Here is a 25,918-nt window from a genome sequence, read left to right as displayed (position 1 = left end):
ATCCATCCATCCATCCATCCATCCATCCATCCATCCATCCATCCATCCATCCATCCATTATTTTAACATCCCACCTGTCTATCCAAAACCAACCTACCAACCTATTTGCAAATGTGGCTCTTCTTATCCCTCCCCTCTTAATCTCCTGTTATTAATACTGGATCCAACGGTGAGAACCTCTGGCCCGTTGAATGTGCTCAGTGATTATGGTTGAGTGAACAAATGAATGTTACTTCTGAGTGTGAAATTTCATAGCACCCCTTTGTTTACTTGCAGCAACACAAAAGGAACGAAAGTGAGACATGCTTGCCTCCCGGAAAATGGCTTTCCAAACTCCACGGTTATGTAAGCGTTGTTTTTAGTTTTATTGTTATGATTTATTTTTGAGACGGTCTTACTATGTAGCCTAAGCTTGCTTCTAATTCTCAGTCCTTCTGCCTCAGCCTCCCCAGTGATGAGGTCACCACGCTCAGTATTATTATATTTTTTAAATGTTAAAAAAAACAAACTAGTTAAGGGGATGGGGAGATGGCTTGGGGGTAAAGCTCTCGCTGTACAAACATGAGGACCTGAGTTCAAGTCCCACGCATGCAGGTAAAGGCCAGGTGTGGTAATGTAGACCTGTGACCTCAGAGCTAGGGCAGGGCTAAGCCTGAGCTTTGTGAAGCCAGGTGGATCTCTAGAGTGCACAGTCCATCTGAAGTGGGAGCTGCAGAGACTGTGAGAGACCCTGTCTCAGGAATGTAAAGTGAAAACCAGTAGAGGGAAATACCTGATTGTCCACCTTTGGCCTGCACAGGCCAACATACCCATTCACACCCACATACATGTAACACACACCTACACACACACAAGAAATAAAATGACTACTGAAAACATTTCCTCAAATGTGCTATATACTCAATACTTTCGTCCATCAGAATAATGTTAGAACATATGATCAGTAGGTGCCTTGTACCGAACTCTCACCATGAGCCTTGAACAGGGTGTTCTCTCTCTCTTTTGGTTGAGAATGGCATCCACTGTCCCATGGCAGAATACCACTTCCCTGGAACGGTGTGGCTGTGTCCCCTCCAGGCTAGGTTTAATGTGCCATCCACAAAGTCACTACGTCAAGGCTCCCACCTCTGAGCCTTTTCTTTTTTTTTTTTTTTTTTGGTTTTTCCAGACAGGGTTTCTCTGTGGCTTTGGAGCCTGTCCTGGAACTAGCCCTATAGACCAGGCTGGTCTCGAACTCACAGAGATCCACCTGCCTCTGCCTCCCGAGTGCTGGGATTAAAGGCGTGTGCCACCATCGCCCGGCCTACCTTTGAGCCTTTTCGTCTCAACTGTCATTCACTGTCATTCACTGAGTCATTTGTTTACCCAGCAGGTTCCAGTGAGGCCACAACCTTCAGGTGCCATGCTCCGTGTGACATGGCTCTGTTCACCTGTGTCTATTGTGGAGGTCTAGGGCTGGCCCCTCAGCCCTACTGGGAAAAATATTCACTCAATGAATGTAATACTCACTGCTTGTTTGTGAAGTTCCAGGTGGACAGGGAGGTAGAAAGTCAAAGGCTAGAAGGAAGACACAGGAAGCTTTGGGCTGGGGTGCAGCAAAAGTCAGCAGCTCATCTAGTAGCACTTCCTATAAAGTGAACGGAGTCAAAGCACAGAATCTTAAAAACTATATCACAGTGTTGACCTTGGGAGGAGCCTTAAAGTTCCTCTGAGCAAGGTGACCTTGGCAGGGTTCTCTTCTCGCTGCCCAGTAGAAATATACTTTCTGTTTGCTACACAAAATTGCAAGTCAAGTTTTATTTCTCATGTGGTAATTTGCAAATATATTTATATTGCAATTTATTTATTTATTTGTGTGTGTTATGTGTGCATGCAAACATGCCACAGCATGCATGTGTGTGTATGTATATGAGGGAGGTCAGAGAATAATTTGTATGAGTTGTTTCTCTCCTCCTATCCTGTGAGACCTAGAGCTGAAACCCAGGTTGTCAGGTTTGGTGGCAAATGTCTTTACTGGCTGAGTCATCTCAATGACCACAGCCATGTGACAACTTTGTTCCTGGCTTTGGTATTCACTCATCGTGGTTAGTGAGCAGTAACTGAGCCAATGTGCTGTAGTATCTGCTGACTCTTGGCTAGATTTTGTGAGAGAACCATCAGCACTTTGAAACCAGGGACACACAAGCTGTTTCTGGAGGATAGTGTGGGCCAGAGAGTCTGAAGGACAGTGTGAACCAGTGCGACTGGAGGGCAGTGTGAGCTGGTGCGTCTGGGGGACAGCGCGAGCCTGCGCGTCTGGGGGACAGTGTGAGCCAGCGCGTCTGGGGGACATTGTAGGTCAATGTGTCTGGGGGACAGTGTAGGCCAGTGCATCTGGAGGACAGGCAACCGGTACACTCTGGTAGAGAGTGTCTGTTGTTTTAGAGTGGGGATGGTATATGCTGTGTGTCTGTTGACTGTGTCTTGGCTTCCCCAAAAGCAGAATGGACTTGAGCCATCCTAGCTATTACTTCATCAAATCATTCATCTCTCTGCGGACTGGTGGTGTGCTGAGTAATTGTGGCCTCTTTGGAGAGCAGTATTGACTCATGCTGACCGCCACCAAGAAAGCAGTGTTTACCATGGAAAAACATTACAAGCAAAATTCACCTGTTCCTCCTACCTGCAACCCACAAGGACAGTCACCAAGGATGCTTTAGTGCCCAGCCTGTAGGATACTATTCTTTGTGAATACACATCAACATGTGTGTATAATGTACATGTGATGGTTCATATTGACAGGATCTGAAATTACTTTAGACAGAACCCCAACACCACAGTGAAGAACTGTTGATGTTACATTCCTCTCAACATGCCTGTGAGGGACACTCTTGAGTAGGGCTGGAGACATCCCCTAAAGGAGGGAGTGTGATTCCTTTGACAGCAACGGAAAGAGGAAGCTGTCCTGGGTACACACACACACACACCTCCTTTAATCCTGACACAGGAGGCAGAGGCAGGTGGTTCTTTGTGAGTTCAAGGCCAGCCTAGTCTTGGTCTCCATAGAGAGTTCCAGGTCAATCAGTGTTACCATAGTGATGCCTTATTTCAAAATAAATTAATAAAAATAAAAGAAAGGACTCAAGCTGAGCACAAGTATCCCGCACCCTGGCCTTCCTGGCTGCAGGTTCAGTGGGCCCAAGCTCCTCCGCCTTGAACCCCACCATGATGGGTACATTCTCCTACTACGTGCCAAAGTTAATACTTCCATCCTTAAGTTGCTTCTGTCAGAGGTCTTATCTCAATAGCGGGAGACTAACTAAGACAACATACATGGTCCTTTCATGTTCTAACTGCATGTATCCACGCACACACATGCATTATTCCCTGACGTATGGTACTGACTAGCAGTGAACGGCCTTTTTCACTTCACGCCAGCTGCTGGAGACAGGTCGATGTTGCCTCTCCATGGCTGCCTGATGTTTCCTTTTGTTCCTTGTTAGGTGGCCTCCTCTGAGTGGAATCTGGGGTCCTTTTCCTGGCTCTTGTTTTGGACAAGTGCTATGGTAAAGGGTACGTCAGTGTTCTCAGACAAGAATCTCTGAGATTTATCCTAATGACAAACTTGCAGGACAGGAATCTCTGGTCCTAAGACACAGACTTTGAGGACATTGAAATATGTCCTCAGGGGGAATTCCAGGAAAGCTGTGCCCCTTACAGTGTGGTGGGGGGGTCATGAACTTGCACCCTTATATTCTTGTTTTTAGCTTTTATTTCATTATTGGGGGGTGTGCACTGCTGTGTACCACAGCATACTTGTGGGGTTAGGAGGATACCTTTGTGGAGCTGGTCTGTCTTTCCATGTTGATGTGAGTTCTGAGAACAGCAAACTCTTCTACCCCCTGTGCCATCTCGCTGGCCCTGTTTCTTGGTATTCCTTTTTTCAAGGCAGTGTCTTGAACCAGGCGTGGTGGTGCATGGTGCATGCCTTTAATCCTAGCACTCCAGAGGCACAGCACTCTGTGAGTTCGAGGCTAGCCTGGCCAATAAAGAGAGTGCCAGGACAGCCAGGGATATACAGAGAAACCTTGTCTTGAAAACCAACAATAAAAAAGACACCACACACACACACACACACACAAAAAAACAGGGTCTCACTATGTGTTTATGTCTATCCTGGAGCTCACTATGTAGACCAGGTTAGCCTTGAACTCATAGAGATTTATCTGCCTGCCTCCACCTCTAGAATGCTGGGATTCAAGGCATGTGCCACCCGCGCCTGGCTCATTATTGACAGTATATTATTATATTCTTTAGTTTTTGTTAATTGGATCCAAATAAATTTTTTGTAATGAGTGTGTGTGTGTGTGTGTGTGTGTGTGTGTGTGTGTGTGTGAGAGAGAGAGAGAGAGAGAGAGAGAGAGAGAGAGAGAGAGAGAGAGAGAGAGAGAGAGAGAGAGAGAATGTGTCCTAAAACTCATAATGTAGGTGAGGGCAACCTTGCGCTCTAATCCTCCTGCCTCAGAGTGCTGGGATTACTTCTGTGCACACACCACACGTTTATGTCATGTTTGGGATCCGACAGTGCACCCTAGACAGACCTTCTACCAACTGAGCTGCATCCCCAGCCCCACATTTTGCTTTTTAAACGGCTTTTCGCACGCTCACTGTCTGGCAGGATTTCCAAGCTGGAGCCGAGAGGCAGGAAGACCTGTTTTGATCCTAGGTTGGCTATCGGATTCCCTTCATCAATAATAGCTAGGTGACTTGGCTAGTAACACCTAAGTGGCTCATGAGCAAATCACCTGTAACATCCTCAACTCATACCTCAGTCTCGTGCAGACCAGGTCCCTGCCACTGAGGTCAGGGTCAACCGACCTTCAGTTAGCATCCTCCGTCTGCAGATGCAAGATCTGAATGAATCACCAGCACACGATTCAAATGACAAGGTTAACCTGCACCTCACCTGCCAGCTGTGGGCCTCTGAGGGACACCACTCAACCTCTCTGAGCTTAATTTTCCTTGGATCTAAATGTCTGTGATGAGCAGTGCCTACGTGGGCTCATTGTGAGGATAAAATGGAGTCTGTGCTTGGCACAGTACCTCAGCTATCAGCGGTCAAAGGGAACATGCTTAGAGGCCGTTTCCATGGGAACAGCACACCCAGGCCCATTGGCTTCCTGCAGTGGTAGTTTGACTTAGAGTTCTGAATCCACATCCTCCCGTGAAAACCCCCCTCTTCTCCGAGCCTGTACTCAAGTTGGTGCCATTCTGAGAGTGGTTATCATCCACATGGATGTCCTTGGGAATCTCCACTGTGGCCCACAGAGCTGGGCAGACTCTCTGAGCCGTAGCATGGTCCCTGGGGTGCTGGTACTCTGCTGCCCACCACGGCCCTGGGATTTTCATCCTGCCTGCAGTGTGGACCCTGTTTACATGCTCTTCTGCCAGGCATCCCTAACTCTACCACCTCCGCGGCAGATGTTGAAGGAGCTTGAGGATGCCTTTGTCCCGACTCACACTCATGCGGGCTACGAGGGTTCCCTTGGCTGTGTGTCATTCTGATGGGTGAAATAATTCATCAGCTTGAATTTGCTGTTTCCTGATCTTTGTGGGGTCTGTATCCTTTCATAGAGCACTGATACTTTGTCTCCAAGTGTGTAGAATATGCCAGCTTTCCTAGTCTATTGGTATATTTATTACTGATTTCTGGGAACTCCTTATATGATTAGATAAAACACTGTCACTTGGTTTTTAATTACATTTATTTATTTACTTAGTGTGTGTGCGTGGGGTGTGTGTGTGTGTGTGTTTGTTTAGGTATTGTCTGCCTCTGCATCTGGGTGTGGAGCTAGAGTTTCACTTGAGGTGTCTTTTGTTTTGGTTTGTTATTTGTTTTCTGTTTGTTTTTGTTTTTTTTTAAGACAAGGTTTCACTGTGTAGCTCTGGCTGTCCTAGAAACTTTGTAGACCAGGTCGACCTCAAACTCACAGAGATACACCTGCCTCTGCCTCTTGAGGGCTGGGATTAAAGGCACGAGCCACCACTGCCCGGCTTCTACTTTATTCTTGGACACAGGGTCTTTCACTAGATTAAGCTCATTGTTTTAACTGGACTGGCTGACTAACGATCCTCTGGAATCCTCCTGTCTCCAACCCTCTCCAGCACCAGGATCACAGATACACATTACTGCACTTGGTTTTTTCGTAGGTGCTGGGAATCCAAACTCAGGCCTTAAAGTTGCATTTTGCTCATTGAGCCATCTCCCAACTCTGGCAGTCTGGCTGTTAAGCTCTTGAATATCCAAGAAAAAAGGTGAAAGGGGAGAACCCTGCAGTGAAGGCCCTCGTGGCAAGGCACGGCTTACAAGCCAGTCCAAGGTTGGCAGCTGGGTGCTTTTCCCACGGCGATACTGATTTCGGACTGCTTTGAAGAGCAGGTGTTGAGGAAGCAAGAATGGGTCCTGTGAGACCTGAGACCGCTAAGAAGCATCTGCTAAATGTTGGTAGATGGAGGTTTTTTCTTTTTTTAAAAAAAGTTGTGTGTGTGTGTGTATTTCCTGTGTGCCCATGTGTGTAGGAGTAATTGCACATGTGTGTTCATGCGTCTAAGCCAGAGGTTAATGCCAGATGTCTTCCTCTATTGGGCCTTCCTAGAGCTAGCTTACTGATTGGCCTGTCTGGTCAGCAAGCTCTGGAGTCTGTCTTTCTATGTGCCCCTGACCCAATGTTAGGGTTCCAGATGTGCAAACCAGGCCTGGCTTTTACCTGGGTTCTGGGGACCCAAACTCAGGTCCCCATGCTTGCATATCCAAGCACTTTACCCTCAGAACCATCTCTAGTCCCTCTCAGAGGTTTTAAAAGCTCTCCCTAACCTCCTTCCTCAAAGTCAGCTAAAGACACATTACAGACCAGAAGCCATGCCTCCAGGGCCCTATCAGTTGATTGGGCCATCAAGGTGATAGGATGCATCAGGGCACAGGGAAGACTATGGTGGGATTTGGGGTTTGGGACCTGCTTAATGTAGTTAATGATACATCTTTCACCTGGTATGTCTAAAATATTTTGGCATGTAACCAATATGAAATTTTAACAGGCAGACATTTTACACTTCCAAATCTGGTACCTAGTTTCCATTTATAGCAACATCCGTTGTGATGCTGTCTTCTCCTGTGGAAGCTTCCGTGTGCATTGAGAGCACATAGGGTCACAGTTGGGCAGTGGCTTCCTGCTCCCAAGGTGTCCGTCCGTCCTAAACACACCTTGATGCTGTGGTGGCTCCTTTTTCCCTTGTGACAAGGTACCAAACAGGAGCAACATAAGTCAGCTTCAGATGGCCCATGGTTTGAGGAAACAGAGACATAGGTGGAGAGAGATGAATTCTGTGTGTGTGTGTGTGTTTGCATGCATGTGTGTACACATGCCCAGAGCCTTGTGCAGACTAGGCAAGCATTCCATTCCTGAGCTACATCCTCAGCATAGTGAACACTATTACAACTCAGAGACTGAGTACAAAGATTGAGTCACCTTTTGTTTTTATTGTTTTGTCTTAAGAGGAACGCTACTACTGCCTTAGAGGGTTTTGAAGAGCCCGGCCGAGGATGCGTGGGCATTCACCGCTCTTGTAACCTCTTATTCCCCCTGCCCTCCTCCCTCTCCACACAGACCCTGCCTCACAGATGGCACTGCAGCCATCTTCTGATGTGCACTGTGCAATAAGGTTTAGACTGTGCACTGTGCCTTGTGAAATAAGTACATGCTTCCAAAGGTATGCCGTCCACACCATGGTCCTCGGCTGAGTGAGGACAGTGCGTGAGGCGTGGAGAACCCATGTCTGTCTATATGCTTATCAAAGGGTATGCACCCACGTTTCCCTGCCACGGCCATATGCCCATGGCTGTGTCCTGAGATCACTGTTTAGCATCTGCTCTCAGAGGCCTGATACCTGCCCTACTTTGAACTTGAGTCACCCATTAGGGTTGGCAATTGGAATACGTGAAGCGTGTACACTTCTGGTAGCATGCGTGTGGCATCTAGGAATGTGTCTGAGCGAGGAAACGTGGGCTCCTGCCCCTCTTGGCAGAGTAGTTTGGTCGCTCAGGAGTACCCTGTGTTAATCAGCTGTTGGTTGCATAACAAATGATCCAACATCAGCATCGGTCATTCAGAAACTCATCAACCATTTGTTCTTGTTCAGATGTTTGCGTGTGCCTGGTGTTAGCTAATCTAGCCTGGGCTCTACTTGGCTTTCTCAAAAGTCAAAGGCTGTTGGGAGCAGTGAGACCCCAGATCCTGAATTTCTTGTAATCCCCTGATTTGAGTGCCTACAGCTGCTCTGAGCACGAGACCTTCAGGAGTTCCTGATGGCAGGAGAATGGTTTCTGGTGGGTTTGGCTGGGGCATGCCTATCTCTATATAATCTGCCCCTGAACACAATAAAGGGGCATTCTTGGGGAATTCAAGGATGACCCGTGTCGCTGTTTCTCTGTCTGTGTGTGTCTGTGTATTTTAACCTCCAGCCCTCTTGCCCGAAGCTTACGAACTGGGTGTCAGCACACAGAGTGCAGACACAGGGGGAGCGGTGTGTGGCAAAAGGCATTGACACACTATCCAGCCCTTCCTCCATCGTCATCTCTGGCCTATCACCAACTGCTCTTCTTTCCCTTCGTCCCCAGCCTTTCCCTTCTTCTGATTGCCTGCTCAGCGAAGCAAACCTTGGTGCTGGCCCAGCAGTGATGGCCTACTGCACTCCCAGCATGCCCCACTCAGACCTGTCTCAATCCATTTATCATTGCACAACAGTAATTGTGAGAAAAGAGGAAGCTCCCAAACAGACCAACAGCCCTCGGCTGGTGTGGCAGAGACAGGGATTTCAGCTGATAGGGCCAAGATGGGCATGTGTAGGCTGGTGGCATTCCCTCTCCATTCAGGCTGTATCCAGCCAATCAAAGAGAGGCCACACCTAGCAAGAAAGGTGCACAGGGGACTTGCCTAGTACTTGAGAACATAGTCTATGGGTCAGAAGGTCTGGACTGTCCTTTCTGGCAGGAAATCTTGGGTGAACTCTCTTCTTGTTCTGTGCCTCTGCCTTCTCATCTGCAGGATGGGGTAGCGACAATGAGAAGCAGTGAAGGCTGAATGGATTGGCCCGTGTGAATGGGGAGTATCCCCATCCATAGAGATATGATGCTGTTTCCTGGCAACATTCGACACATTCCGGTTGTCACAATGGAGGAATGCTATTGTCCGGTTGGACAGAGGCCAGAGATGCTGCTGCACATTCCTGATGCAAGGGATGGCCCTCGTCACAAGCCAGTAACCCCCTGGTGCCAGCTGGGAGAGCCACACTGTGGGGTTCAGAGCAGAACCAGGCACAGGCAAATGGCAGTTCTCTGGGGACCTGGCTTAGGGCCAACTGTCACTCTAACCGCATCACCTGTATTGTGACAGGAGCGTATTCCTTATGTCAATGTCCTCTAATGTGTATGGCGAGGATAATGGCCCTGCTGCTGTGACTATAGTCAGTGTTAGTGCAGCATAAAGGCTCTTATTCCTGGGGTGCCAGGCTTAACCACCTGTCCCACTGTAGCCTTTGTGGCTGCTAGCAAGGAGCCCCGGCCACACCTCCACCTGCTCACCAGGTTGTGCCACATTCTTGGTCCCAGAGTCATGTTGACCTTGGCCTCTGAGGAGTTTCTCCCTTCCCTTCCGGGAACTCTTGGCCTTTTGTGTGTTCCTGCAGCTCTACCCTGCTCTACAGCCAAGGCCTCTGTCGCTGTCAGCTAGCTGGTAAAATTGCAGGCCTAAACCTCTCTTCAAGGGCATCTTACAGAAACCAGGCTGCCGAGGGACAGACACATCACTGTCTCCATTGTCACACAGAGTAGTTGAGGTTGGGCCTCCACCAAGGACTTCTAGGGCCATTGGAGAAAGAGAAGGTGCCATGGGGAACTCAGAGAGGAACAGCTTTGCTATGGGGCAGCCAATGCGTTCAGATCCCCTGCTCTATACCCGGGACCCCAAACCATCCAGTGCAGTTGTTAAGAGACCGGGATGTAACTCAGTAAATAGAGTATGTGCCACACAAGGACATCCTACGTTCCTTCCCCAGCATCTGTAATGTGGAGCACTTCGGAGGTAGAGCCAGGCGGAGCTCCGGAGCTCAGTGACCAACCAAGCTAGATGCATCAATGGGCTTCATTCAGGCTCAAGGAATGACCCTGACTCAAACATTAGGTGGAAATCAGATGTGGTGGTACGCACCTTTAATCCCAGATCTCAGGAGGCAGAGGCAGGCAAATCTCTGAGTTTGGATATACAGAAAAACCCTGTCTAAAACAACAACAACAACAACATAATAATAATAATAAATAATGATGAGGTGGAAACTGACTGAGGCAAAACATACCACGCATCCACATGCAAACATACATATACATACACATACACATTATACATATACATACACTGCACATATACCACACACCAAGATCTTTGAAACCTGGTGTGGGGTTCTGGCTCTATCCCTTGATTATTGGGTAAGTCTGTGTGGGTCCTCTCATCTCTCTAGAACCATTTCCTTGTCTGTAAATTGGGGAAAATTGTGTCCCTCACACGGGGCTGATACATCAACTTGAAATAAGCCTGGGTCCGCTGTTAGGCATGTGCGCATGCTCAGTACTGAGAGGGGCCTGGGAACTGAAGGTTGCCGTTCTTTGCATGCCTGACATTGGCTACAAATCAAGGGTGGTTGTGAGGCTCTGAGAAAATTCCACGATGGTGCTCAACTTGCCTCTTTTCTTGCTAAAAGGGGACATATGGCCACATGACATGAAGTGACCTCAGGAACTGCGTGTGTGTTGCTTCTTCCCGTTCTCCCGCTTGTTGTCTCTGACCTTGATGGATAACTGCTCCCCTCTTGCCGCTCTGCTAGCGAAAGGAGACGTGGTGGATGGCCCTTGTTTGCACTTAGTTTCTCCAGTTTTCAGAGTGTCAGGAAAACACGCAGATGCCGGTAATTTCCGAAGGCTTCTAGAGGCGGCTAAGCACAGAGCTGTGCGCCAGCATGGGGTGTAAACAGACTCCCGGGAGGCAATGGCTCTGGCCTTCTGGAAAAGCATAAACAGAGCCCAGCAACCAATTTTATCATTAACCGGCCGCTGCTGGGAGAAAATGGCCAGCTCTCCCCGCTTCTTCCAGGCCCTGACACCCTCACACTTTGCCACACTTGAGTGTGTTTGGAGGTGGAACTGTGGGCAGCTTAGGGACAGCGGGAGGCACAGCCAGGGTCCTGGGCTGAGGTACAGGAGGGACAAGTGGTGTAAAAAGTGTGTGGAGCTCTTCATGCAGGAATGATTGAAATTCCAAGATGGCGGGGCTGGAGCTAAGGTTCCTTTGGTGCTCATCTAGCCCACACAGGCCCCTGGGTTTGCTCCTCAGCACCACAGAAAACAGGATGTGGTAGTGTACACCTGTAACCCCATCATTCTTGCTACACTGTGTAGTGTGTTTGAATCCAACCCAGGCTACACAAGAGCCTATCTCAAAATAAATAAATAAATAAATAAATAAATAAATAAATAAATAAATAAAATCCAGTGTAGCATCAGTAGAACATGAAGCCAGGAATGGAAACTTCCTCTGCACACTCTTGTTGTAGAATATAATTTTAAGGTGTGTTGCATTTGTTTATGCTGTATTTGTTTAACTCTGTGAAACTGTGGGTTTTTTTTTTTTCCTGTTTAAAACACCTGATGGGTTAATAAAAAAGTTGAACAGCCAATAGTGAGGCAGGAGAAAGGGTAGGCGGGGCTGGCTGGCAGGCAGAGAATAAAGAGGAAAAATCTGGGCGAAAGAGGAGCAAGAGAACAAGGAGAAGAGCATGCTAGGGGCCAGTCACACAGTCACACAGCCAGCCGTAGCGTTAGAGTGATAGTAAGATATACACAAGTAAGAGAAGGGAAAAGCCCAGAGGCAAAAAGCAGATGGGGTAATTTAAGCTAAGAAAAACTGGCAAGAAACAAGCCAAGTAAGGCTGGGCATTTATAATTGAGAACAAGCCTCTGTGTGTGATTTATTTGGGACCTGGGTGGCGGGCCCCCGAAAGAGTAATAAGACTAAAAAAACCACCGCCAACAAACTCTTTTTCCCCGTGTAGTTGTATGGTCATGCATACACAGAAGCTGGCCTTAGATCCTGGGTCACACCCCTGGGTCACATTGGAATATAAGGATATTCAATGTGTGGAGCTCAGATGGGGTGGGGAGCAGCAGCTTCAGAGGCCACACAGGCAACGAGAGTAAAGTCTACTACAGCAGTCCATTTTGATGGCAGTTTGTCAAGAAGCGCCATTATCTCGCCGCTCTGAGCAATTCTGCTTCCAGAAGTCTCTCCTGTGGTTACCTCTGCACAAAGGGGCCGGGCAGGTACCACAGCAATTATCATCCTGGCATCCTGGCAAATGCAAACGGCAGCGACACGGGGTGGCTGGTCCCCTCCCCAGACAGGGATCTGTGAAATAAGCTGCCCTGTGAAGGAAGGGCAGGGACTCTTCCTTGGTAGCCGCTGGCCTTTTAGCAGAGGTATCATCGCCATTCCTGTGTGGTCAGTGAGGAAACTGAGCCCTCGGGCTCCCTGAGGAGTGAAACTGAGTCACCCTGTGTGAAGAATAGGGCATGTCGCCCAGGTTAAGGCACCCGAGGAGAAATTCCCTGCATCTTCCCGTCAGGGTCCGCAGGGGCGATGTGTAACAAGGTCACGGGTAAGACTCCCTGCTTTGCTTCTGCACGAATCCTTGCGTTGACTGCAAAGCGGTTAGTGATGAGAAATAAGTCTACGGGTGTTTTCGTCTAAAACTCGTGATCCTCCTGCCTCAGCCTTCCAAAGACTGTCTGTCTTGATAGGTGTGTCACCACCTCAGAAAGATCTTGAGAGGCAGCCAGCCCCAGCTGTGTGGGTCCTGAGCTTGTCGACGCTACAACACCCATGCACTCACACTGTGAGGGTCAGCGGGGTCGCATGTGTTCTCAGAGCTGTGCAGCCATCATAGAGCATATTGTCACCCCACTAGAAACCCTGCCGTCCTCCGCAGTCACTCGCAATGGTGTCACAGGTATGGCTGTGCTGTTCCAGCGACCGTGTAATGTCCACTTGAAACCAGCAGAGCTTATGAGCACCTGACATTGACACTGTCTTCTCTGGGCTGCCTTTTGGTAGGTGGTCTCTTACCACCAGATGGCCAGGGCTTACCCAAGGGAAGGCCTGCACTTTGAGGAGGAGACGGACTTCGCACTGACATCAGGGATGAGCTGGAGTAGTATAAATGCCACGCCTTCAATGCCAGGTTCCTTAGTGGGAAACAGCTAGACGAGAGGGCTGCCCATCTCACTCTGTAGACCAGGCCTGCCTCTGCCTCCCGAGTGCTGGGATTAAAGGCGTGCACCACCACAGCCTGGCCCAGGTGCACGTTTCTAATGGTGCTTGTTCACTTGCGTGGTTGCTAGGTTTGGGTTTTGCTGTTTCCGTACAGTTCCAGGTGTGAAAGTTCCCACCCTAGGCCCTTTCTGAATACATTCCCCCTCCTGGGAATGCATCTTAATCTAAAAGTAATCTTGGGCTCATTCTCTTTGTTAATGTTTATCCAACATATGACTAGCCTTGTTTATTTTCTGACCCCTGGCCTCTTGTGTATGTATATGTGTGTGTGTGTGTGTTTGTGTGTGTGTGTGTGTGTGTGTGTGTGTATGTGTGTGTTCTGTGCCGGGGATTGAACCTAGAGCCTTGTCAGGCAAGCATTCTACAACTGAGCTATATCCCCAGCCAACTTCCTTCTAGCTTTTGCCGTTTTATATTATGCCTTATTTTTTGTGTGTGTGGACATGTGTTTGCACATGTGTGCATGTGGAGCCCAGAGGCTGACACACTGGGTGTCTGCACTGATTGCTCTCTACCTTATATAAGGAGGTGGGCTCTCTCACTTGAACCCAGAATTTGCAAATTTGGCGAGCCTAGTTAGCCAGCTTGCTTGTCCCTGAGAATCCACCGTCTCTGCCTTCTGAATGCCAGGGTTACAGGCCCAGCATTAATGTGGGTGCTGGGGATTTGAATTCCAGTCCTCACGCTGTGCGACCATCTCTCTATTGTCTTTGCAAAGCAGCATCTTCATGATTGCTTTTTTAGTTGAGCATTTAGGGTTTTTTTTTCTTGTTTTTTTGTTTTTCTAATTTGGGAAGTTTGAAACTTGAAGCAACTTATTGTTTTCATTAGAGGGGCCAGATCTTGGCTGGTATTAATGTTAAGCTCAAAGAGCTGTAGAATTTTCTAGATATACTGACTTCCCATTTGAGGAAGCTGGAGGTATTGTCACTGATGTGGGTGTCAGGGTTGGTGTGTTTGGGGCACTATTAGCACCAAGAGGTCCCTGAAGCCTCTGTCTCTGATGGAAGCATAGAACCATTGTCTCAAGTTCACTGGTCATCCTCAGCTGTCATTAGCTGGGACCAGGAGCCTGGTCTTGTTTTGGAGTTATCTGACTGCACAAAGTGGAAATTCATTCTACGTCGTGTGGAAGGAAGGGGTCAAGGGTGGGATGCAGAAAGCCTGAAAGACAAACCACAGTCCAGGTCACGGGAGTCTGGAACTGGGACCCTGACCCCATCTATCATGGCTGCAGAGGCCAGTCTCCTGGGTGACTCTAGATTTAATCAAGTTGACAGTCAAAACTGACCATCACCCAGAACAAGGACTGTTGGCATCAGCAGCATTGCTTGTGACCAAGGATTCTGAAAAGGTCAAGGATCCCGGTCTGTTTGCTGGGAGCCAGTGTCTGATATCTGGAGAGACACTAACTTCAGGACAGCAAGAACCGAGCCTGGCCTGACACCCCCTTTTCACTTGTACAGCCCTGGCCCCTCTACAGGACCCACACATCTGCAACAGCGTCCTCTGAAGTCACGCCCTGCGGACTGCTCCCACTCCCGGCTGTCCTGGGCAGAGAGCTTGTCCATGGATGGCTTCTGGTTGGAGGTGGAACGGATCCAGCAGAAGGGCGACCTGAAGGAGGAGGACAGGGCTGGAAGCGGAAGCCAGCTCCTAGGAGGTGAGGGGCCCTAACTGGGCCTGCGAGGTGGATGTTAAGGCGTTATTCCAGGGGAGGGATGTGCCAGGGCCCACACACGGTTGGGAGCCTGGAGGATTTCTTTGCCTGGACTGTTGCAGCCGTCTCTCCATTGGTTTCCCTGCTCTATGTGTTCAATGCTACTCAAAAGGATCCTCTGATAAGGCCAATCAGTTTGTCACCCATTTGATGAAATAACTTAGGAAAGATCTATCGAGTGTCTCTTGTCTGCCACGTAGTGGATTTTTTGTTGTTTTATTTTGTTTTAGTTTTTCGAGATAGGCTTTCTCTGTGTATCCCTGGCTGTCCTAGAATTCGCTCTGTAGACCAAGTTGGCCTCGAACGCAGAAATCTGCCTGCCTCTGCTTCATGAATGCTGAGATTAAAGGCATGCACCACCACACCCCACTGCCAGGCAGTGTTTAGACACTGAGATACAGTGGAGAACACCAAACAGTCTAGGAGGACCTGAAATTCTGGCAGATTCTAAGCACTCTGCCCAGTATGTACCCCCTACCCTGTTAGGATACCAGCAGCCATGTGTCCCTGTAACCACATCATAGGCCCCTGAACACAGTAGCATAGAGGAGCACCAAGCCATTGCTAACATGTTTCACAGTTCTGAGGGTGGCAGGGCTCAGCTGGGAGGTTTGTTTAGTCTGTCCTTCAGTGAAAAGCCCAAGGTCATTTGGGTCAGAGTCCTCTCAAAGGGCTTCTTACCTCTGTGTCTGGTGGTGTATGTGACCTCCCATACCTGTGACCTGGGTCCAGACACCTCCATGTGGCCTTTATGTGTGGCCCAGGCCTCCTCACAACACGGCATCTGGGCGTGAAGAGTAAGAGCCTGGGAAAGAGCCAGGGATGCTGTCCCTGGCCAGCCTTGGAAGACAGCCACTGTTGTTTTTCACTTCCTGTTAACCAATGTGCACCCAGATGCCAGGGGAGGGGACTCAGACACCACCTCTCGGTGGGGTGACACTTCCCATAGCCCACAAGCCTTTCCAGAACTGGCCTTGGACCTATCTCTGCCTCATCGTCTAGTCTGTCACTCCACCGCGCTCTCCTCTCTCCAGGCCTCCGTGCTGTTTCTGACCATGAAAGCACACCCCTGCCTTTGTCCTCACTGCCTCCTCCCTCCAGAATATTCTGTCCAGGTGCTGGGCTCAGAAGTGTTTCCTAACTTCTATACCACAGCACTCTGATAACCCTTAGACTTTGGCCCGATGTCTATGCCCAAGGCATAGACCATGCCTTGGCACTATCAGAACGTTTGCTCACGTACCACCATCCTCCACTTTCCATGGGGCCAGGGCATCACCAAGGCTCCCCACTTCCGCCTGTGTGCTGGTATCTGGGTGAACTGGGCACGTTTCCATTCCCCGTCTTCCCTCGTTTGGCAAGTGCGGGAGTGACGAGGGCGTGACGAGGCTGCCCACGTGGAAAGTCTGATCTGGCCTGTGCTTCAGCTTCGCTGGCCTTGGTTGGCCAAATAGGCCACCTGGGACTTTCAGGTCTTCAGAGGACCGATGGACTGGTGCCGGGGCTCCGTAAATGCAAATCCCTGGTAAGGCCAGAGGTGGAGGCCAGAGACGGGCTTTCTTGCTTTATACCACAGCCAGCAAACACATCAAAAACCAAACAAAGGGCTGGAGTCAGAGTGCCAAAGGCTGGAGACTTTTCAGACAACAGAATAAAGACAGGGCTGGTGTAGACTCAGGACAGAAGGAGTCAAGAGCATGTGTAGTTTATTATACCATTATACTTCAGTGCAGGAACGACGGCTTTTGTTGTGATGTTTCCACACACGTAGCTCGTTCTACCTTGCTCAGACCCGTGCCTCCCACTGCCCTCTCCCGTCCCTGCTCCTGATGGTCCTTTCTATGGCACCTTCTGCACATGGCAGGTGGTGGCGAGAACTCCACCAATGGTGGGGCTATTGCCCTTTACGTGGATTTAAGGTGGTCCCTACTGCTTGTTGTTCTTATTAGCAGTTACACCTGGGAGAATGGAGTCTAGAAACGAGGCCGACTAAAGTCTCATGCCATAGCCAACTTTATTCAGAGCATCAGACAGTTTGTACTCTGAGGGTTAAGAAGAGTCACCTGAGGAAAGTGTACAGCCACAAGGACAGCCACAGGTGGCAAAAACATGCTCTTCCATAAACAGATAATAATAGCCCGTTGTAATGAATAATCCGAAGTAAACCCACTCCTGTCTGCTACACCTGGGAGGGCACGAAAGCATAGCCTAAGAACAAGTCCATGTTTGGAAGAAACTAAGGTCACAGGACTCTTGTTTTCCTGGAGTTCTCTCACAAGGACTCAGAATTCCCACAATTCTATTCTTAGACCGTGTTCTGACATCTACAAGCAGCCGCAAGGCTCTGTTGGGTCTGCCTGCCATTGAATTTCCTTTCAGCTCTTTCTTCCGGAGGCTGAGCAGAGCCTAGACGTGCTTCCTCTGACACTCTGTGCTTTCCCTCCGTTCTCCAAAGCTCCCTACCTCCATGTGCCTGCTTGTCAACAGCATGGGCCTTTCTCTCTCGCCTCTCTTTTCTCTCCCTCCTCTGGGCAACTGCTGAGGTTTACAGCTTGCCTGCCCTGAAATTTTTCTTTTAAGCTTAAAAAAACAATAAAAGGTAAAAGTGTGGTATGACGGAAAAGTTATAGTTTAAAAAGATTTGTTTATTTTTATTGTATGTGTGCGGGCGCTTTACCTCCGTGTGTATCTGGACAACACGTGCATGCGCTACCTACAGAGGCCAGAAGAGGGTGTTAGCTCCTCAGGAATTGGAGTTACAGACTTAGCTGTCCTGAGAGTACTGAGATCAGAACTGGGATCCCGTGGAAGAGCATCCAGTGCTCTTAGCCACTGGATCGTCTTCCCCAGCCCTTGTTTAGTTATTTTTGAAACCATCGTCTCCTTCCTGACTACCTTGTTCAACCCACAATGTACAGTCATGCATGAAGTACAGTCGTGCATGAAGTACAGTCATGCATGAAGTACAGTCGTGCATGAAGTACAGTCATGCATGCCCCACCTGCCTGCTTGCAGGTCTGCACAACTTCTTTGGTGAGCACTTGGCAGTTTCCCCCACGACAAGGCCAGTGCCTCCCCAGGGTGGTCTGGGTAACTTGGGACAGTGGTCTAGGCAGCATCCCAGCCCTTGACCTGAGTCCTGGAGCAGAGTCCTCACAGGTGGGAACGGAAGCTACAGTCGCAGCATGGTTTTGTTATTAGGGTGCTGGCACGGAACCCATCCCATTACCTCAACATACAAAGGTCTCGAGCAGAGGGTTCATGCTGTGCGTGGCTGGACCTACATGATCCTGTGGTTGCTGTCTTTGCCAGAACAGGGAGTGGAAGTGATTCTGTGGCTATATTGCAGAACCAGAGTGTATGGGGCCCTCCTCGGCTTGCTGTCTCTAAGCGTTCCTTGGATGCTAGCCACTGTTCGTAAGCGCACCTAGCTCCCACCTGGGGAGAATCAGATTGGTGCTAATGGGCCTCAATACGAACACCGCAGAAGCTCCTCGTGTCTGTACGATCATTTGTGGTTCCACGTGAGGCTTATGTTAGTGAGCATGGCTAACCACATACGGAATTCTGTGTGTTTATCTGATGTTCCTCCCTCTGTTGGCCAAGGGGACACTGAATCCCAGTGGCTACGGGACACAGGTCTGTCTGGCCTTGTTGGTGGCCTGGGCTCGGATGGTGATCATCAGGGACTCCTGTCTACACTGACACAGACCCAGGTGGCTGCTGTGTGCCGCCGGCTAGACACCTATGCCCGCTCAGCCCGAAGACGACACAAGCCACCCATCAGAGATGTCAGGGATATCTTTGGGGTCTTCACCTCAAGGGTGAGTAAGGGCCATTGGGCACTGTCTTTGGGGGCTTCTGTGTTGTCGTTTCAACTCTCATGTGCCTCTCTGCCTGCCACTGTGTCCCCAGGCTGTGTGGGATTGTTTGTATGCTGCACGTGACAGAGTATATGTGCTTTTTGCCACCATGTCCTTGGACGCATCTGAAAGTTTCTGGCTAAGTCATTACTGATGCAAACATCACTTTGTCACTTGCATGTTCTGCTGGCACTGAAGCCTGGCAAACTGTGGGCATCTTCTTTCTGGGATCCACAGGAAGGGTGCAACCCTGTGATTAAAATGATAGGCATCAAAGCTGGGTCAGTCAGGCCCCCATTTCCCTCCCCATCCATTCAGCTGCTGTGGGATCTTGGCCAAGTAACTTAGTATCTCTGAGCTTCAGTCACTGTACCTGTGAGTGGTTCTTACCTCCCAGTGTCTGTGTATCGCCTCCCACGGGACTAAGTGATGCTGTCTACACTTTGTATAGGAAGTGGTTTCAGAGAATGGGACCATGGGAATGAAATGGACCCAGATCAATCCTGTGGATTCTGCATCTCCCGTAGGTAAGTGGCCTTTGTTCTTCAGGGCCCTGAGAATCCAGGTTGCATAAGCAGAGAATGCTCACCTTTGCACTTTCTCCTGGTTCCTCTCCCTCCCTGCACAAGGGCAGTAAAAAGAAACATCAATGGGACAAGTTGGGCCCTTAAATGAACTACTGTCATCAAGCCCATGGGCCTCAGTCCAGAAAACCTGGGGCTGGGTGATCACTTTTGTGGTGCTCAGATAAGAAACCAGTTTCTGGGCAATGACCCCAGCTAGAACACCACTTCCTGGACAGCATGCCTGAGTCCATAGCCTAAGAACTTGCTTCCTAGTCAGACCAGTCTCTCTGCTTTTGATTTAAAGGGTCCGCAGATCTCAGGGGACCACAGGAACCAGCTGGAACAGAAGAAGTCTTCAACATGGACTCTGCCTACTCTGAACAAGCTGCCATGCTTCTACAGAGGGCCAGGTCATCCCCGGGAGGCACCTGTGTCTGGGACAAGGGATTGCTGCCGGTGAGGATGCCACCCCAAGGTCCTTGGGCACTCCTCTGTTATAATGGGAGCGGCGGGCTACATTCCTGGCACCCGGCCGCCCGCACGGCTAGCTTTATACCCGAAATAATTATACAGAAACTGTATTCTTTTAAACACTGCCTGGCCCATTAGTTCCAGCCTCTTATTGGCTAGCTCTTACATATTGATCTAACCCATTTTTAATATCCCTGTAACACCACGAGGTGTCTTACCAGGGAAGATCTTAACCTGCGGCTGTGTCGGATGGGAGAATCATGGTGACTCCTGACTCGGCTTTTTTCTCCCAGCATTCTGTTCTGTTTACTCCACTCACCTAAGGGTTGGCCTATCGAATGGGTCTAGGCAGTTTCTTAATTAATTAACCAATGAAAACAACAGATTAGAAAGAAATCACTCCCACATCACTCCTCCATCCTTCAGCTCCTCACACTTGCCAGGCTGCAGGGCACCCAGCAGGGGAGTCGTTGAAGATTCCCCCTGCAGCCCTTAGCTGGGTGTTGCTTGCTGGGTGTCAGGGACCAGGAGCAGCCACCTGGGGGCTCTCTCCTCATTGCTTTTGTCTTTAGGGGAGTCACCCCTTATCCAAGCAGCTGATTACCACCTCTCAAGAGTTTTTCTAGTTATTTTGTTTGTTTTTAGAGACAGGATCTCAGCATGGTAGCTCTGGCTGTCCTGGAACTCACCATGTAGACCAGACTGATCGCTAACTCAGAGATAGATAAGCCTGCTTCTACCTCCCAAGAGCTGGGATCAAAGGCGTGTGGCACAACACCCAGCTTTTCTAGTTACGTTAAAAAATTAATCTTGGAGCCTGTTAGGTAAGAGAAACCCACCTTTTTTTTTTGGTGTTAGTGTTTTACTTCCCCAAATGTTGAATATCTCAGCATATTAGGATCAGTTATTTATAATTAAGTATTTAGGATCGAAAGTTAGGGCCAGTGAAACGGTTGAGTGGAGAGAGGTGCTTGCTGCTGAGCCTAACAACCTGATTTCAGCATCTGGGTCCCACACGGTAGGACAGAGCCGACTACTTCAAGTTGTCCTCTGGCTACCACATGTATGCTGTGGCACATGTACACACACACACACACACACACACACACTAACTATACAGCCAATGGTTGACCTGAACTCTCCATGTAGACAAGGCTGGCCCCAAACTAGAGTTCTGAATGCCTCTGCCTCCTGAGTGTTTAAATTAAAGGGCAAATCAGCGTGTGAATCTCTGAAGTAGGAGCTCAAGGCCTATGGGCTATATTTTACCCATAATTATAAAATGCAGCCATGGTTATAGACCTTGCCTCCATAAAATGAAAAGTGATTGCCAGGTGTGGTGGTGTACACCTTGAATTCCAGCACTCAGGAGGCAGAGGCAGGTGGATCTCTGTGAGTTAAAAGCCAGCCAGCCTGGCCTACAAAGTGAGATCCTGTCCCAATAGATAGATAGATGATAGGTAGATGGGAGATAGGTAGGTAGATAGGTAGATAGATAGATGGATGGATGGATGGATAGATAGATAGATGGATAGGCAGATAGATAGATAGATGGAAAACACCTGACTCAGCTTCTGGCTTCCACATGCAGGGGCATACACGTGTGCCCCACATGCCTGCTATATTCATACACACATGCATGCATACCACAGATGCACACATGCAAAACAAATACAACACGGAATGCTTCCATTTCCTTTGGTGCCCTAAAGGCACACTGGAAGGTGATCTGATCAAGCCTGTCAGGAAATGCCAGAAGGCTATTCTTGCTGGCCACCTCTGACTACACAAGGCTAAAAGCTGCCTGCAGAACCCCAAAGTAGGCTCTAAGTGGTGCAGCTGAGCAGCCTTTATTTTTCTTCAATTACTACTTCACCTTTGCTCACAGGAAGAAAGAGGAGCTATGATTGTCTATACACCAAGTTTTGGGACAGGAGTAGAAGTATGGGTAAAATGAGCAAAATGCAAGAATAGAAACATGCTAAGAGGTCCATGGCGTTTCTTCTCTTCCTCTTGGATTGCAGCTGGCAAAACCATCTTCATTATGGTGGCATTGCTAGTTTTGAGCCTGTTACAGTGTTGCCCTTAGGCTCACGGGGCACTCACAAAAGCCTCCTGAGGTGGGTGGTGTGTACAGTTTCAGGCAAAGAAAAGTCACCATCTGGCAAGAGACAGAGCTCAGACTTGAGTCCAGTGTGGACCCTGACTGGGGTCTTACGTGCTCTGGGCTCCTCCCACCCAAATGCCGCTGATGTCATCTTACCACCTCCGGACAGGCTGTCTTTCCTCCCTTCCCCAGAGGTTCCGAATCCCCAAAGGCAGACTGGGTGTGACCAGGATAGGAGACTTGTCTTCGAGGGACATGAAGAAGATCCCTCCCTTGGCCCTGATAGAGCTGACAGCCCTCTATGACATCCTGGGCCTGGACCTGAAGAGGAGCAAAGCCGGGAAGTGGAAAGGCTCAGGTCAGCGTGTGTGCCAGACCCCCGCCTGCCCCTCTAAGCTTGCCACCTCTACACCCCTCCTCCATCCACCCTCTGCTCTGTGAACTTGAACTGTCTGTCCCACTGCCAGGAAACACTCAGCATGGTTCTGATTTCTGTGGATTTTTTTCTCCAAGTGGAAACAGTTCCTAGCCAGTGGCACGGTGCAACTGTAACCCAGTTCTAGGGAGGCTGAGGCAGGAGGATCATGGGTTTGTGACCAACTTAGGCTACATAGCAAGATTCTGTCTGAAGAAACAAACAAAACACAATTCATGCTCGTTTTACTATGTTCCTGTTTAAGTAAATACAGTACAATATAATGCAGATATAAGCAGTGTTTGGTTTCAGTGCTCTCTCTCTGTCTCTCTCTCTCTCTGACACACCCTTGTATGCATATCCTCCCTAATATGATGATTGTGGCCATTTTTCACTTTCCCAGTTCTACATCTTGCACCTTTTCTATAGCAATGCTTCATAATGAACAGCCACCCCCCCCAATAAATCTATGACTTAATCATTCTTATCTCTCGCTCACATGGGTGAGCTGGCACTTGCTTGGTTCATCCAGCTCAGGTGTGGCTGCAGCTGGGGCTGTTTCTAGCTCTCTTTCTCCTTACTGGACCACCTGGCCATCCAGAGCAGATTCTCCTGGCAAGAGCAGAAACACGGGCCAGCACTCCTGCCTAACCAGCACCTCCCTGTACATTGTGCAGGTTACCGTGTTATCAGTTTCCACTATTCACACAGGCAGGCCTCACACAGGGGGTGGGGTGCACTCTGCATTCCCAGTGGGGACAAAATACAGGCTTATACAGCAGAGAGGGTGTTCAGAAGGCAGGCTGAATTTGGAACAATAGTTCCACTTACCATAGCTATTAAACTTTCTCTGGAAACAGGATTGTCAGGACTATGGGACAGTTCAGGAAGGAAAGGCGCTTGCCGCCAAGCCTGAAGAGCTGAGTTCGATCCCTGGGGCCCACATGGTGGAAGAAGAGAACCAACTCTCAAATGCTGTCCTCAAGTGATATGCATGCACCCCCCACACACACACACACAAAGAAAAAAATATGATTTTTTAAAAAAAGTATCTTAACAGTTTTAAGTTAATTTTTCTAGCTATTGTACAAAATTATCAATTTTATTACGACATTTTCATATTAGTGTATCATTGTACCTTGCTCAAATCCACCCATTGCCCTTGCCTAGTCCTCACTTCTGCTGGCCCTTTTCTATCTGTCCAAAGGCAAGGGGCAGCGGATTAGAAAGGTAGAAGGAGGGGCCTTCAAGCAGGGGGGAGAAGAGCAGTGAAGAAAGAATGGAACAGAAGACAGTGGAGGGCTTGTCTGGGAACAACCTTGATGAGGGTGGCCGAGATCCCTGGCTCTTGGCCCATGCCTGCAGTGCTAGGCAGCTCTGTCCTGGACTGTTGGCTCACACTAGGGCAGCAGGACATTTTCCTCTTAGTTCTTCCTTACCTGGAGGACATGTCTGTGCTGTGGCATGCCTGATGTCACCAGTGCTGAGGTCAGATACTTCAATTCCACCTTTCCCAGAACTTGGTCCTTATCCGTTGTTGGGAGTCCCTGCAGAGCTTGACATACACCTTCTCCTCTTCTGGCCTTCTGCAGACTCGGGCCTTTTTGGTGTGCCCCTTCACAGCCTGCTGGAAGCTGACCACAGAGTCCTCCCCAGCGCCCAGGTCCCCCTGCTCCTACAAGCTGTAAGTTATCCCCAGCTTGGGCTTACTTAGGCCTTCCTTGAAGGACTGGCTCTTGGGAACATTTGGGAGATGCCTACCACAAGGGGAAGAACCTGGGCTTTAGAGAAGGGCTTTAGGGAGGTAGAAGCAGGTTTATCTCTGAGTTAGCGGTCAGTCTGGTCTACATGGTGAGTTCCAGGACAGCCAGAGCTACCATGCTGAGACCCTGTCTCTAAAAACAAACAAAATAGCTAGAAAACTATTGAGAGGTGGGTTCAAATTCTGCCTCTGGAAACTGCTGACTCAGAGACTTGGGGGCAATTTTGAACTTCTAGATCCTTTCTTTCAATGTCTGTGAGCTGGGGTTCTAACACAAATCTTTAGTTGAGGACTGAGGGAGCACATGCCCCTGAAGCTCTTAGCGCAGAGTGGTCAGGAAGTTCAGAAGCGCTGAGGATTTGGTTCGGGGGTAGATCACTTGCACAGCATGTACAGGACCCTGGCTCCATCTTGTTATTTGAAGGAGTCCTTCTAGAATTCTCCCCTTCCCAGTTTTCACGAGAGATAGACACACTCTGCTCGACCTGCATACCAGCGGTGGCTGACTTGAGTGATGGTCTCTTCCTCTGGTAGTTGCTGTCCTGTTTGGAAAAGAGAGGGCTGGACACAGAAGGCATCCTCAGAGTTCCTGGATCCCAGGCCAGAGTCAAGGTAATGGCTGATTTCTTCCATCTCTGAAGGCTGCCTTTCCTCTCCAAGCCCGGTGTCGTGTTTGGCTGGGAGAGAATTTGAGTCCTGGTTGATCTGTGAGCTGCTTTTGGTGTGGTTATGGGATTCCAGGAGATAGGTAGGGGGCCCAGTAGAACTCGGGGGGGGGCTCTGGGGTCACACTGCCAACACCTGTGGAACGGAGCCCTGCATTCAATAGCTTGACTCAAAATGGCATCTGATACTCATAGTAACCATGTTGGGAAGGTGCCATGGTTGTCCCCACCTTGAAAGCAGACACTGAAGCCCAGATAGGGTGAGCAGTTTACATGGGAGCTGTGGGCAACTTCTTGGTGGCCTTCCTTTCTCTAGGGATTGGAGCAAAAGCTGGAGCGAGGCTTCTATGCTGGCCTTGTGAGCTGGGACAAGGTTCATCCCAATGACGCATCAGACCTGCTAAAGAGGTTCCTCCGGAAGCTGCCGGCACCTCTGCTCACAACCGAGTACCTTCCAGCTTTTGCAGCAGTGCCCAGTGCGTGTGGAAGTCCCCTGCATGTGGAGGGGAGGGTTGTGGCAGTCCCGTGAATGTGGGGGGGGGGAGGGTTGTGGCAGTCCTGTGATGTGAAGGGCACCGTGGGAGGTTGGGAGCCCCTGGCCTTGGTAGTTGGGAGAAAGTGGAGAAGGGCAGTGGTGGGCACACTGTTCCACCTGTTCAGACGTGTCCGTCTCCTGGGGTCTCAAGCTGCTGGGGCAGGAAGTGTGTTTTCATGTATGTGAACATGTCCATGTATGCACAGGCACCTGTGAGGTGCATAATGGTATGTGTGTCTATCGGGTGTGTCTCTTGTACGCATTTGCATAGGGTGACGGGAGAAGATGAAGAGGCTGGGGCTTTGGGAACTGGATCTGTTATCAGCCCTGACATGGACAGGGGGCTAGCTGACTTTAGTTCTTTTCTTAAATGTTTATTACATCTTAAAAGTTTTGTTGTTT

At 49.3% G+C, this 25,918-nt stretch overlaps 1 protein-coding gene across 1 annotated transcript in view; it reads left to right on the top strand.

Annotated features, from left to right (window-relative positions):
• Window positions 1-25,918, top strand: part of Arhgap40 (Rho GTPase activating protein 40) — a 33,774-nt gene that overhangs the window by 1,291 nt on the left and 6,565 nt on the right. Inside the window, exons 2-9 of the mRNA XM_005363004.2 lie at window positions 14,879-15,075; window positions 18,739-18,956; window positions 19,447-19,522; window positions 19,866-20,017; window positions 22,332-22,497; window positions 24,147-24,238; window positions 24,851-24,928; window positions 25,298-25,457. Of these exons, the coding sequence (XP_005363061.1) occupies window positions 14,879-15,075; window positions 18,739-18,956; window positions 19,447-19,522; window positions 19,866-20,017; window positions 22,332-22,497; window positions 24,147-24,238; window positions 24,851-24,928; window positions 25,298-25,457 (1,139 nt within the window). The remainder of the gene's footprint in view (window positions 1-14,878; window positions 15,076-18,738; window positions 18,957-19,446; window positions 19,523-19,865; window positions 20,018-22,331; window positions 22,498-24,146; window positions 24,239-24,850; window positions 24,929-25,297; window positions 25,458-25,918) is intronic.

The sequence above is a fragment of the Microtus ochrogaster genome, linkage group LG8, assembly GCF_000317375.1.
Source record: "Microtus ochrogaster isolate Prairie Vole_2 linkage group LG8, MicOch1.0, whole genome shotgun sequence".
Lineage (NCBI taxonomy): Eukaryota > Metazoa > Chordata > Mammalia > Rodentia > Cricetidae > Microtus > Microtus ochrogaster.
The sequence above is the reverse complement of the archived record's forward strand: the minus strand, read 5'-3'. Positions and strand labels throughout refer to the sequence as shown.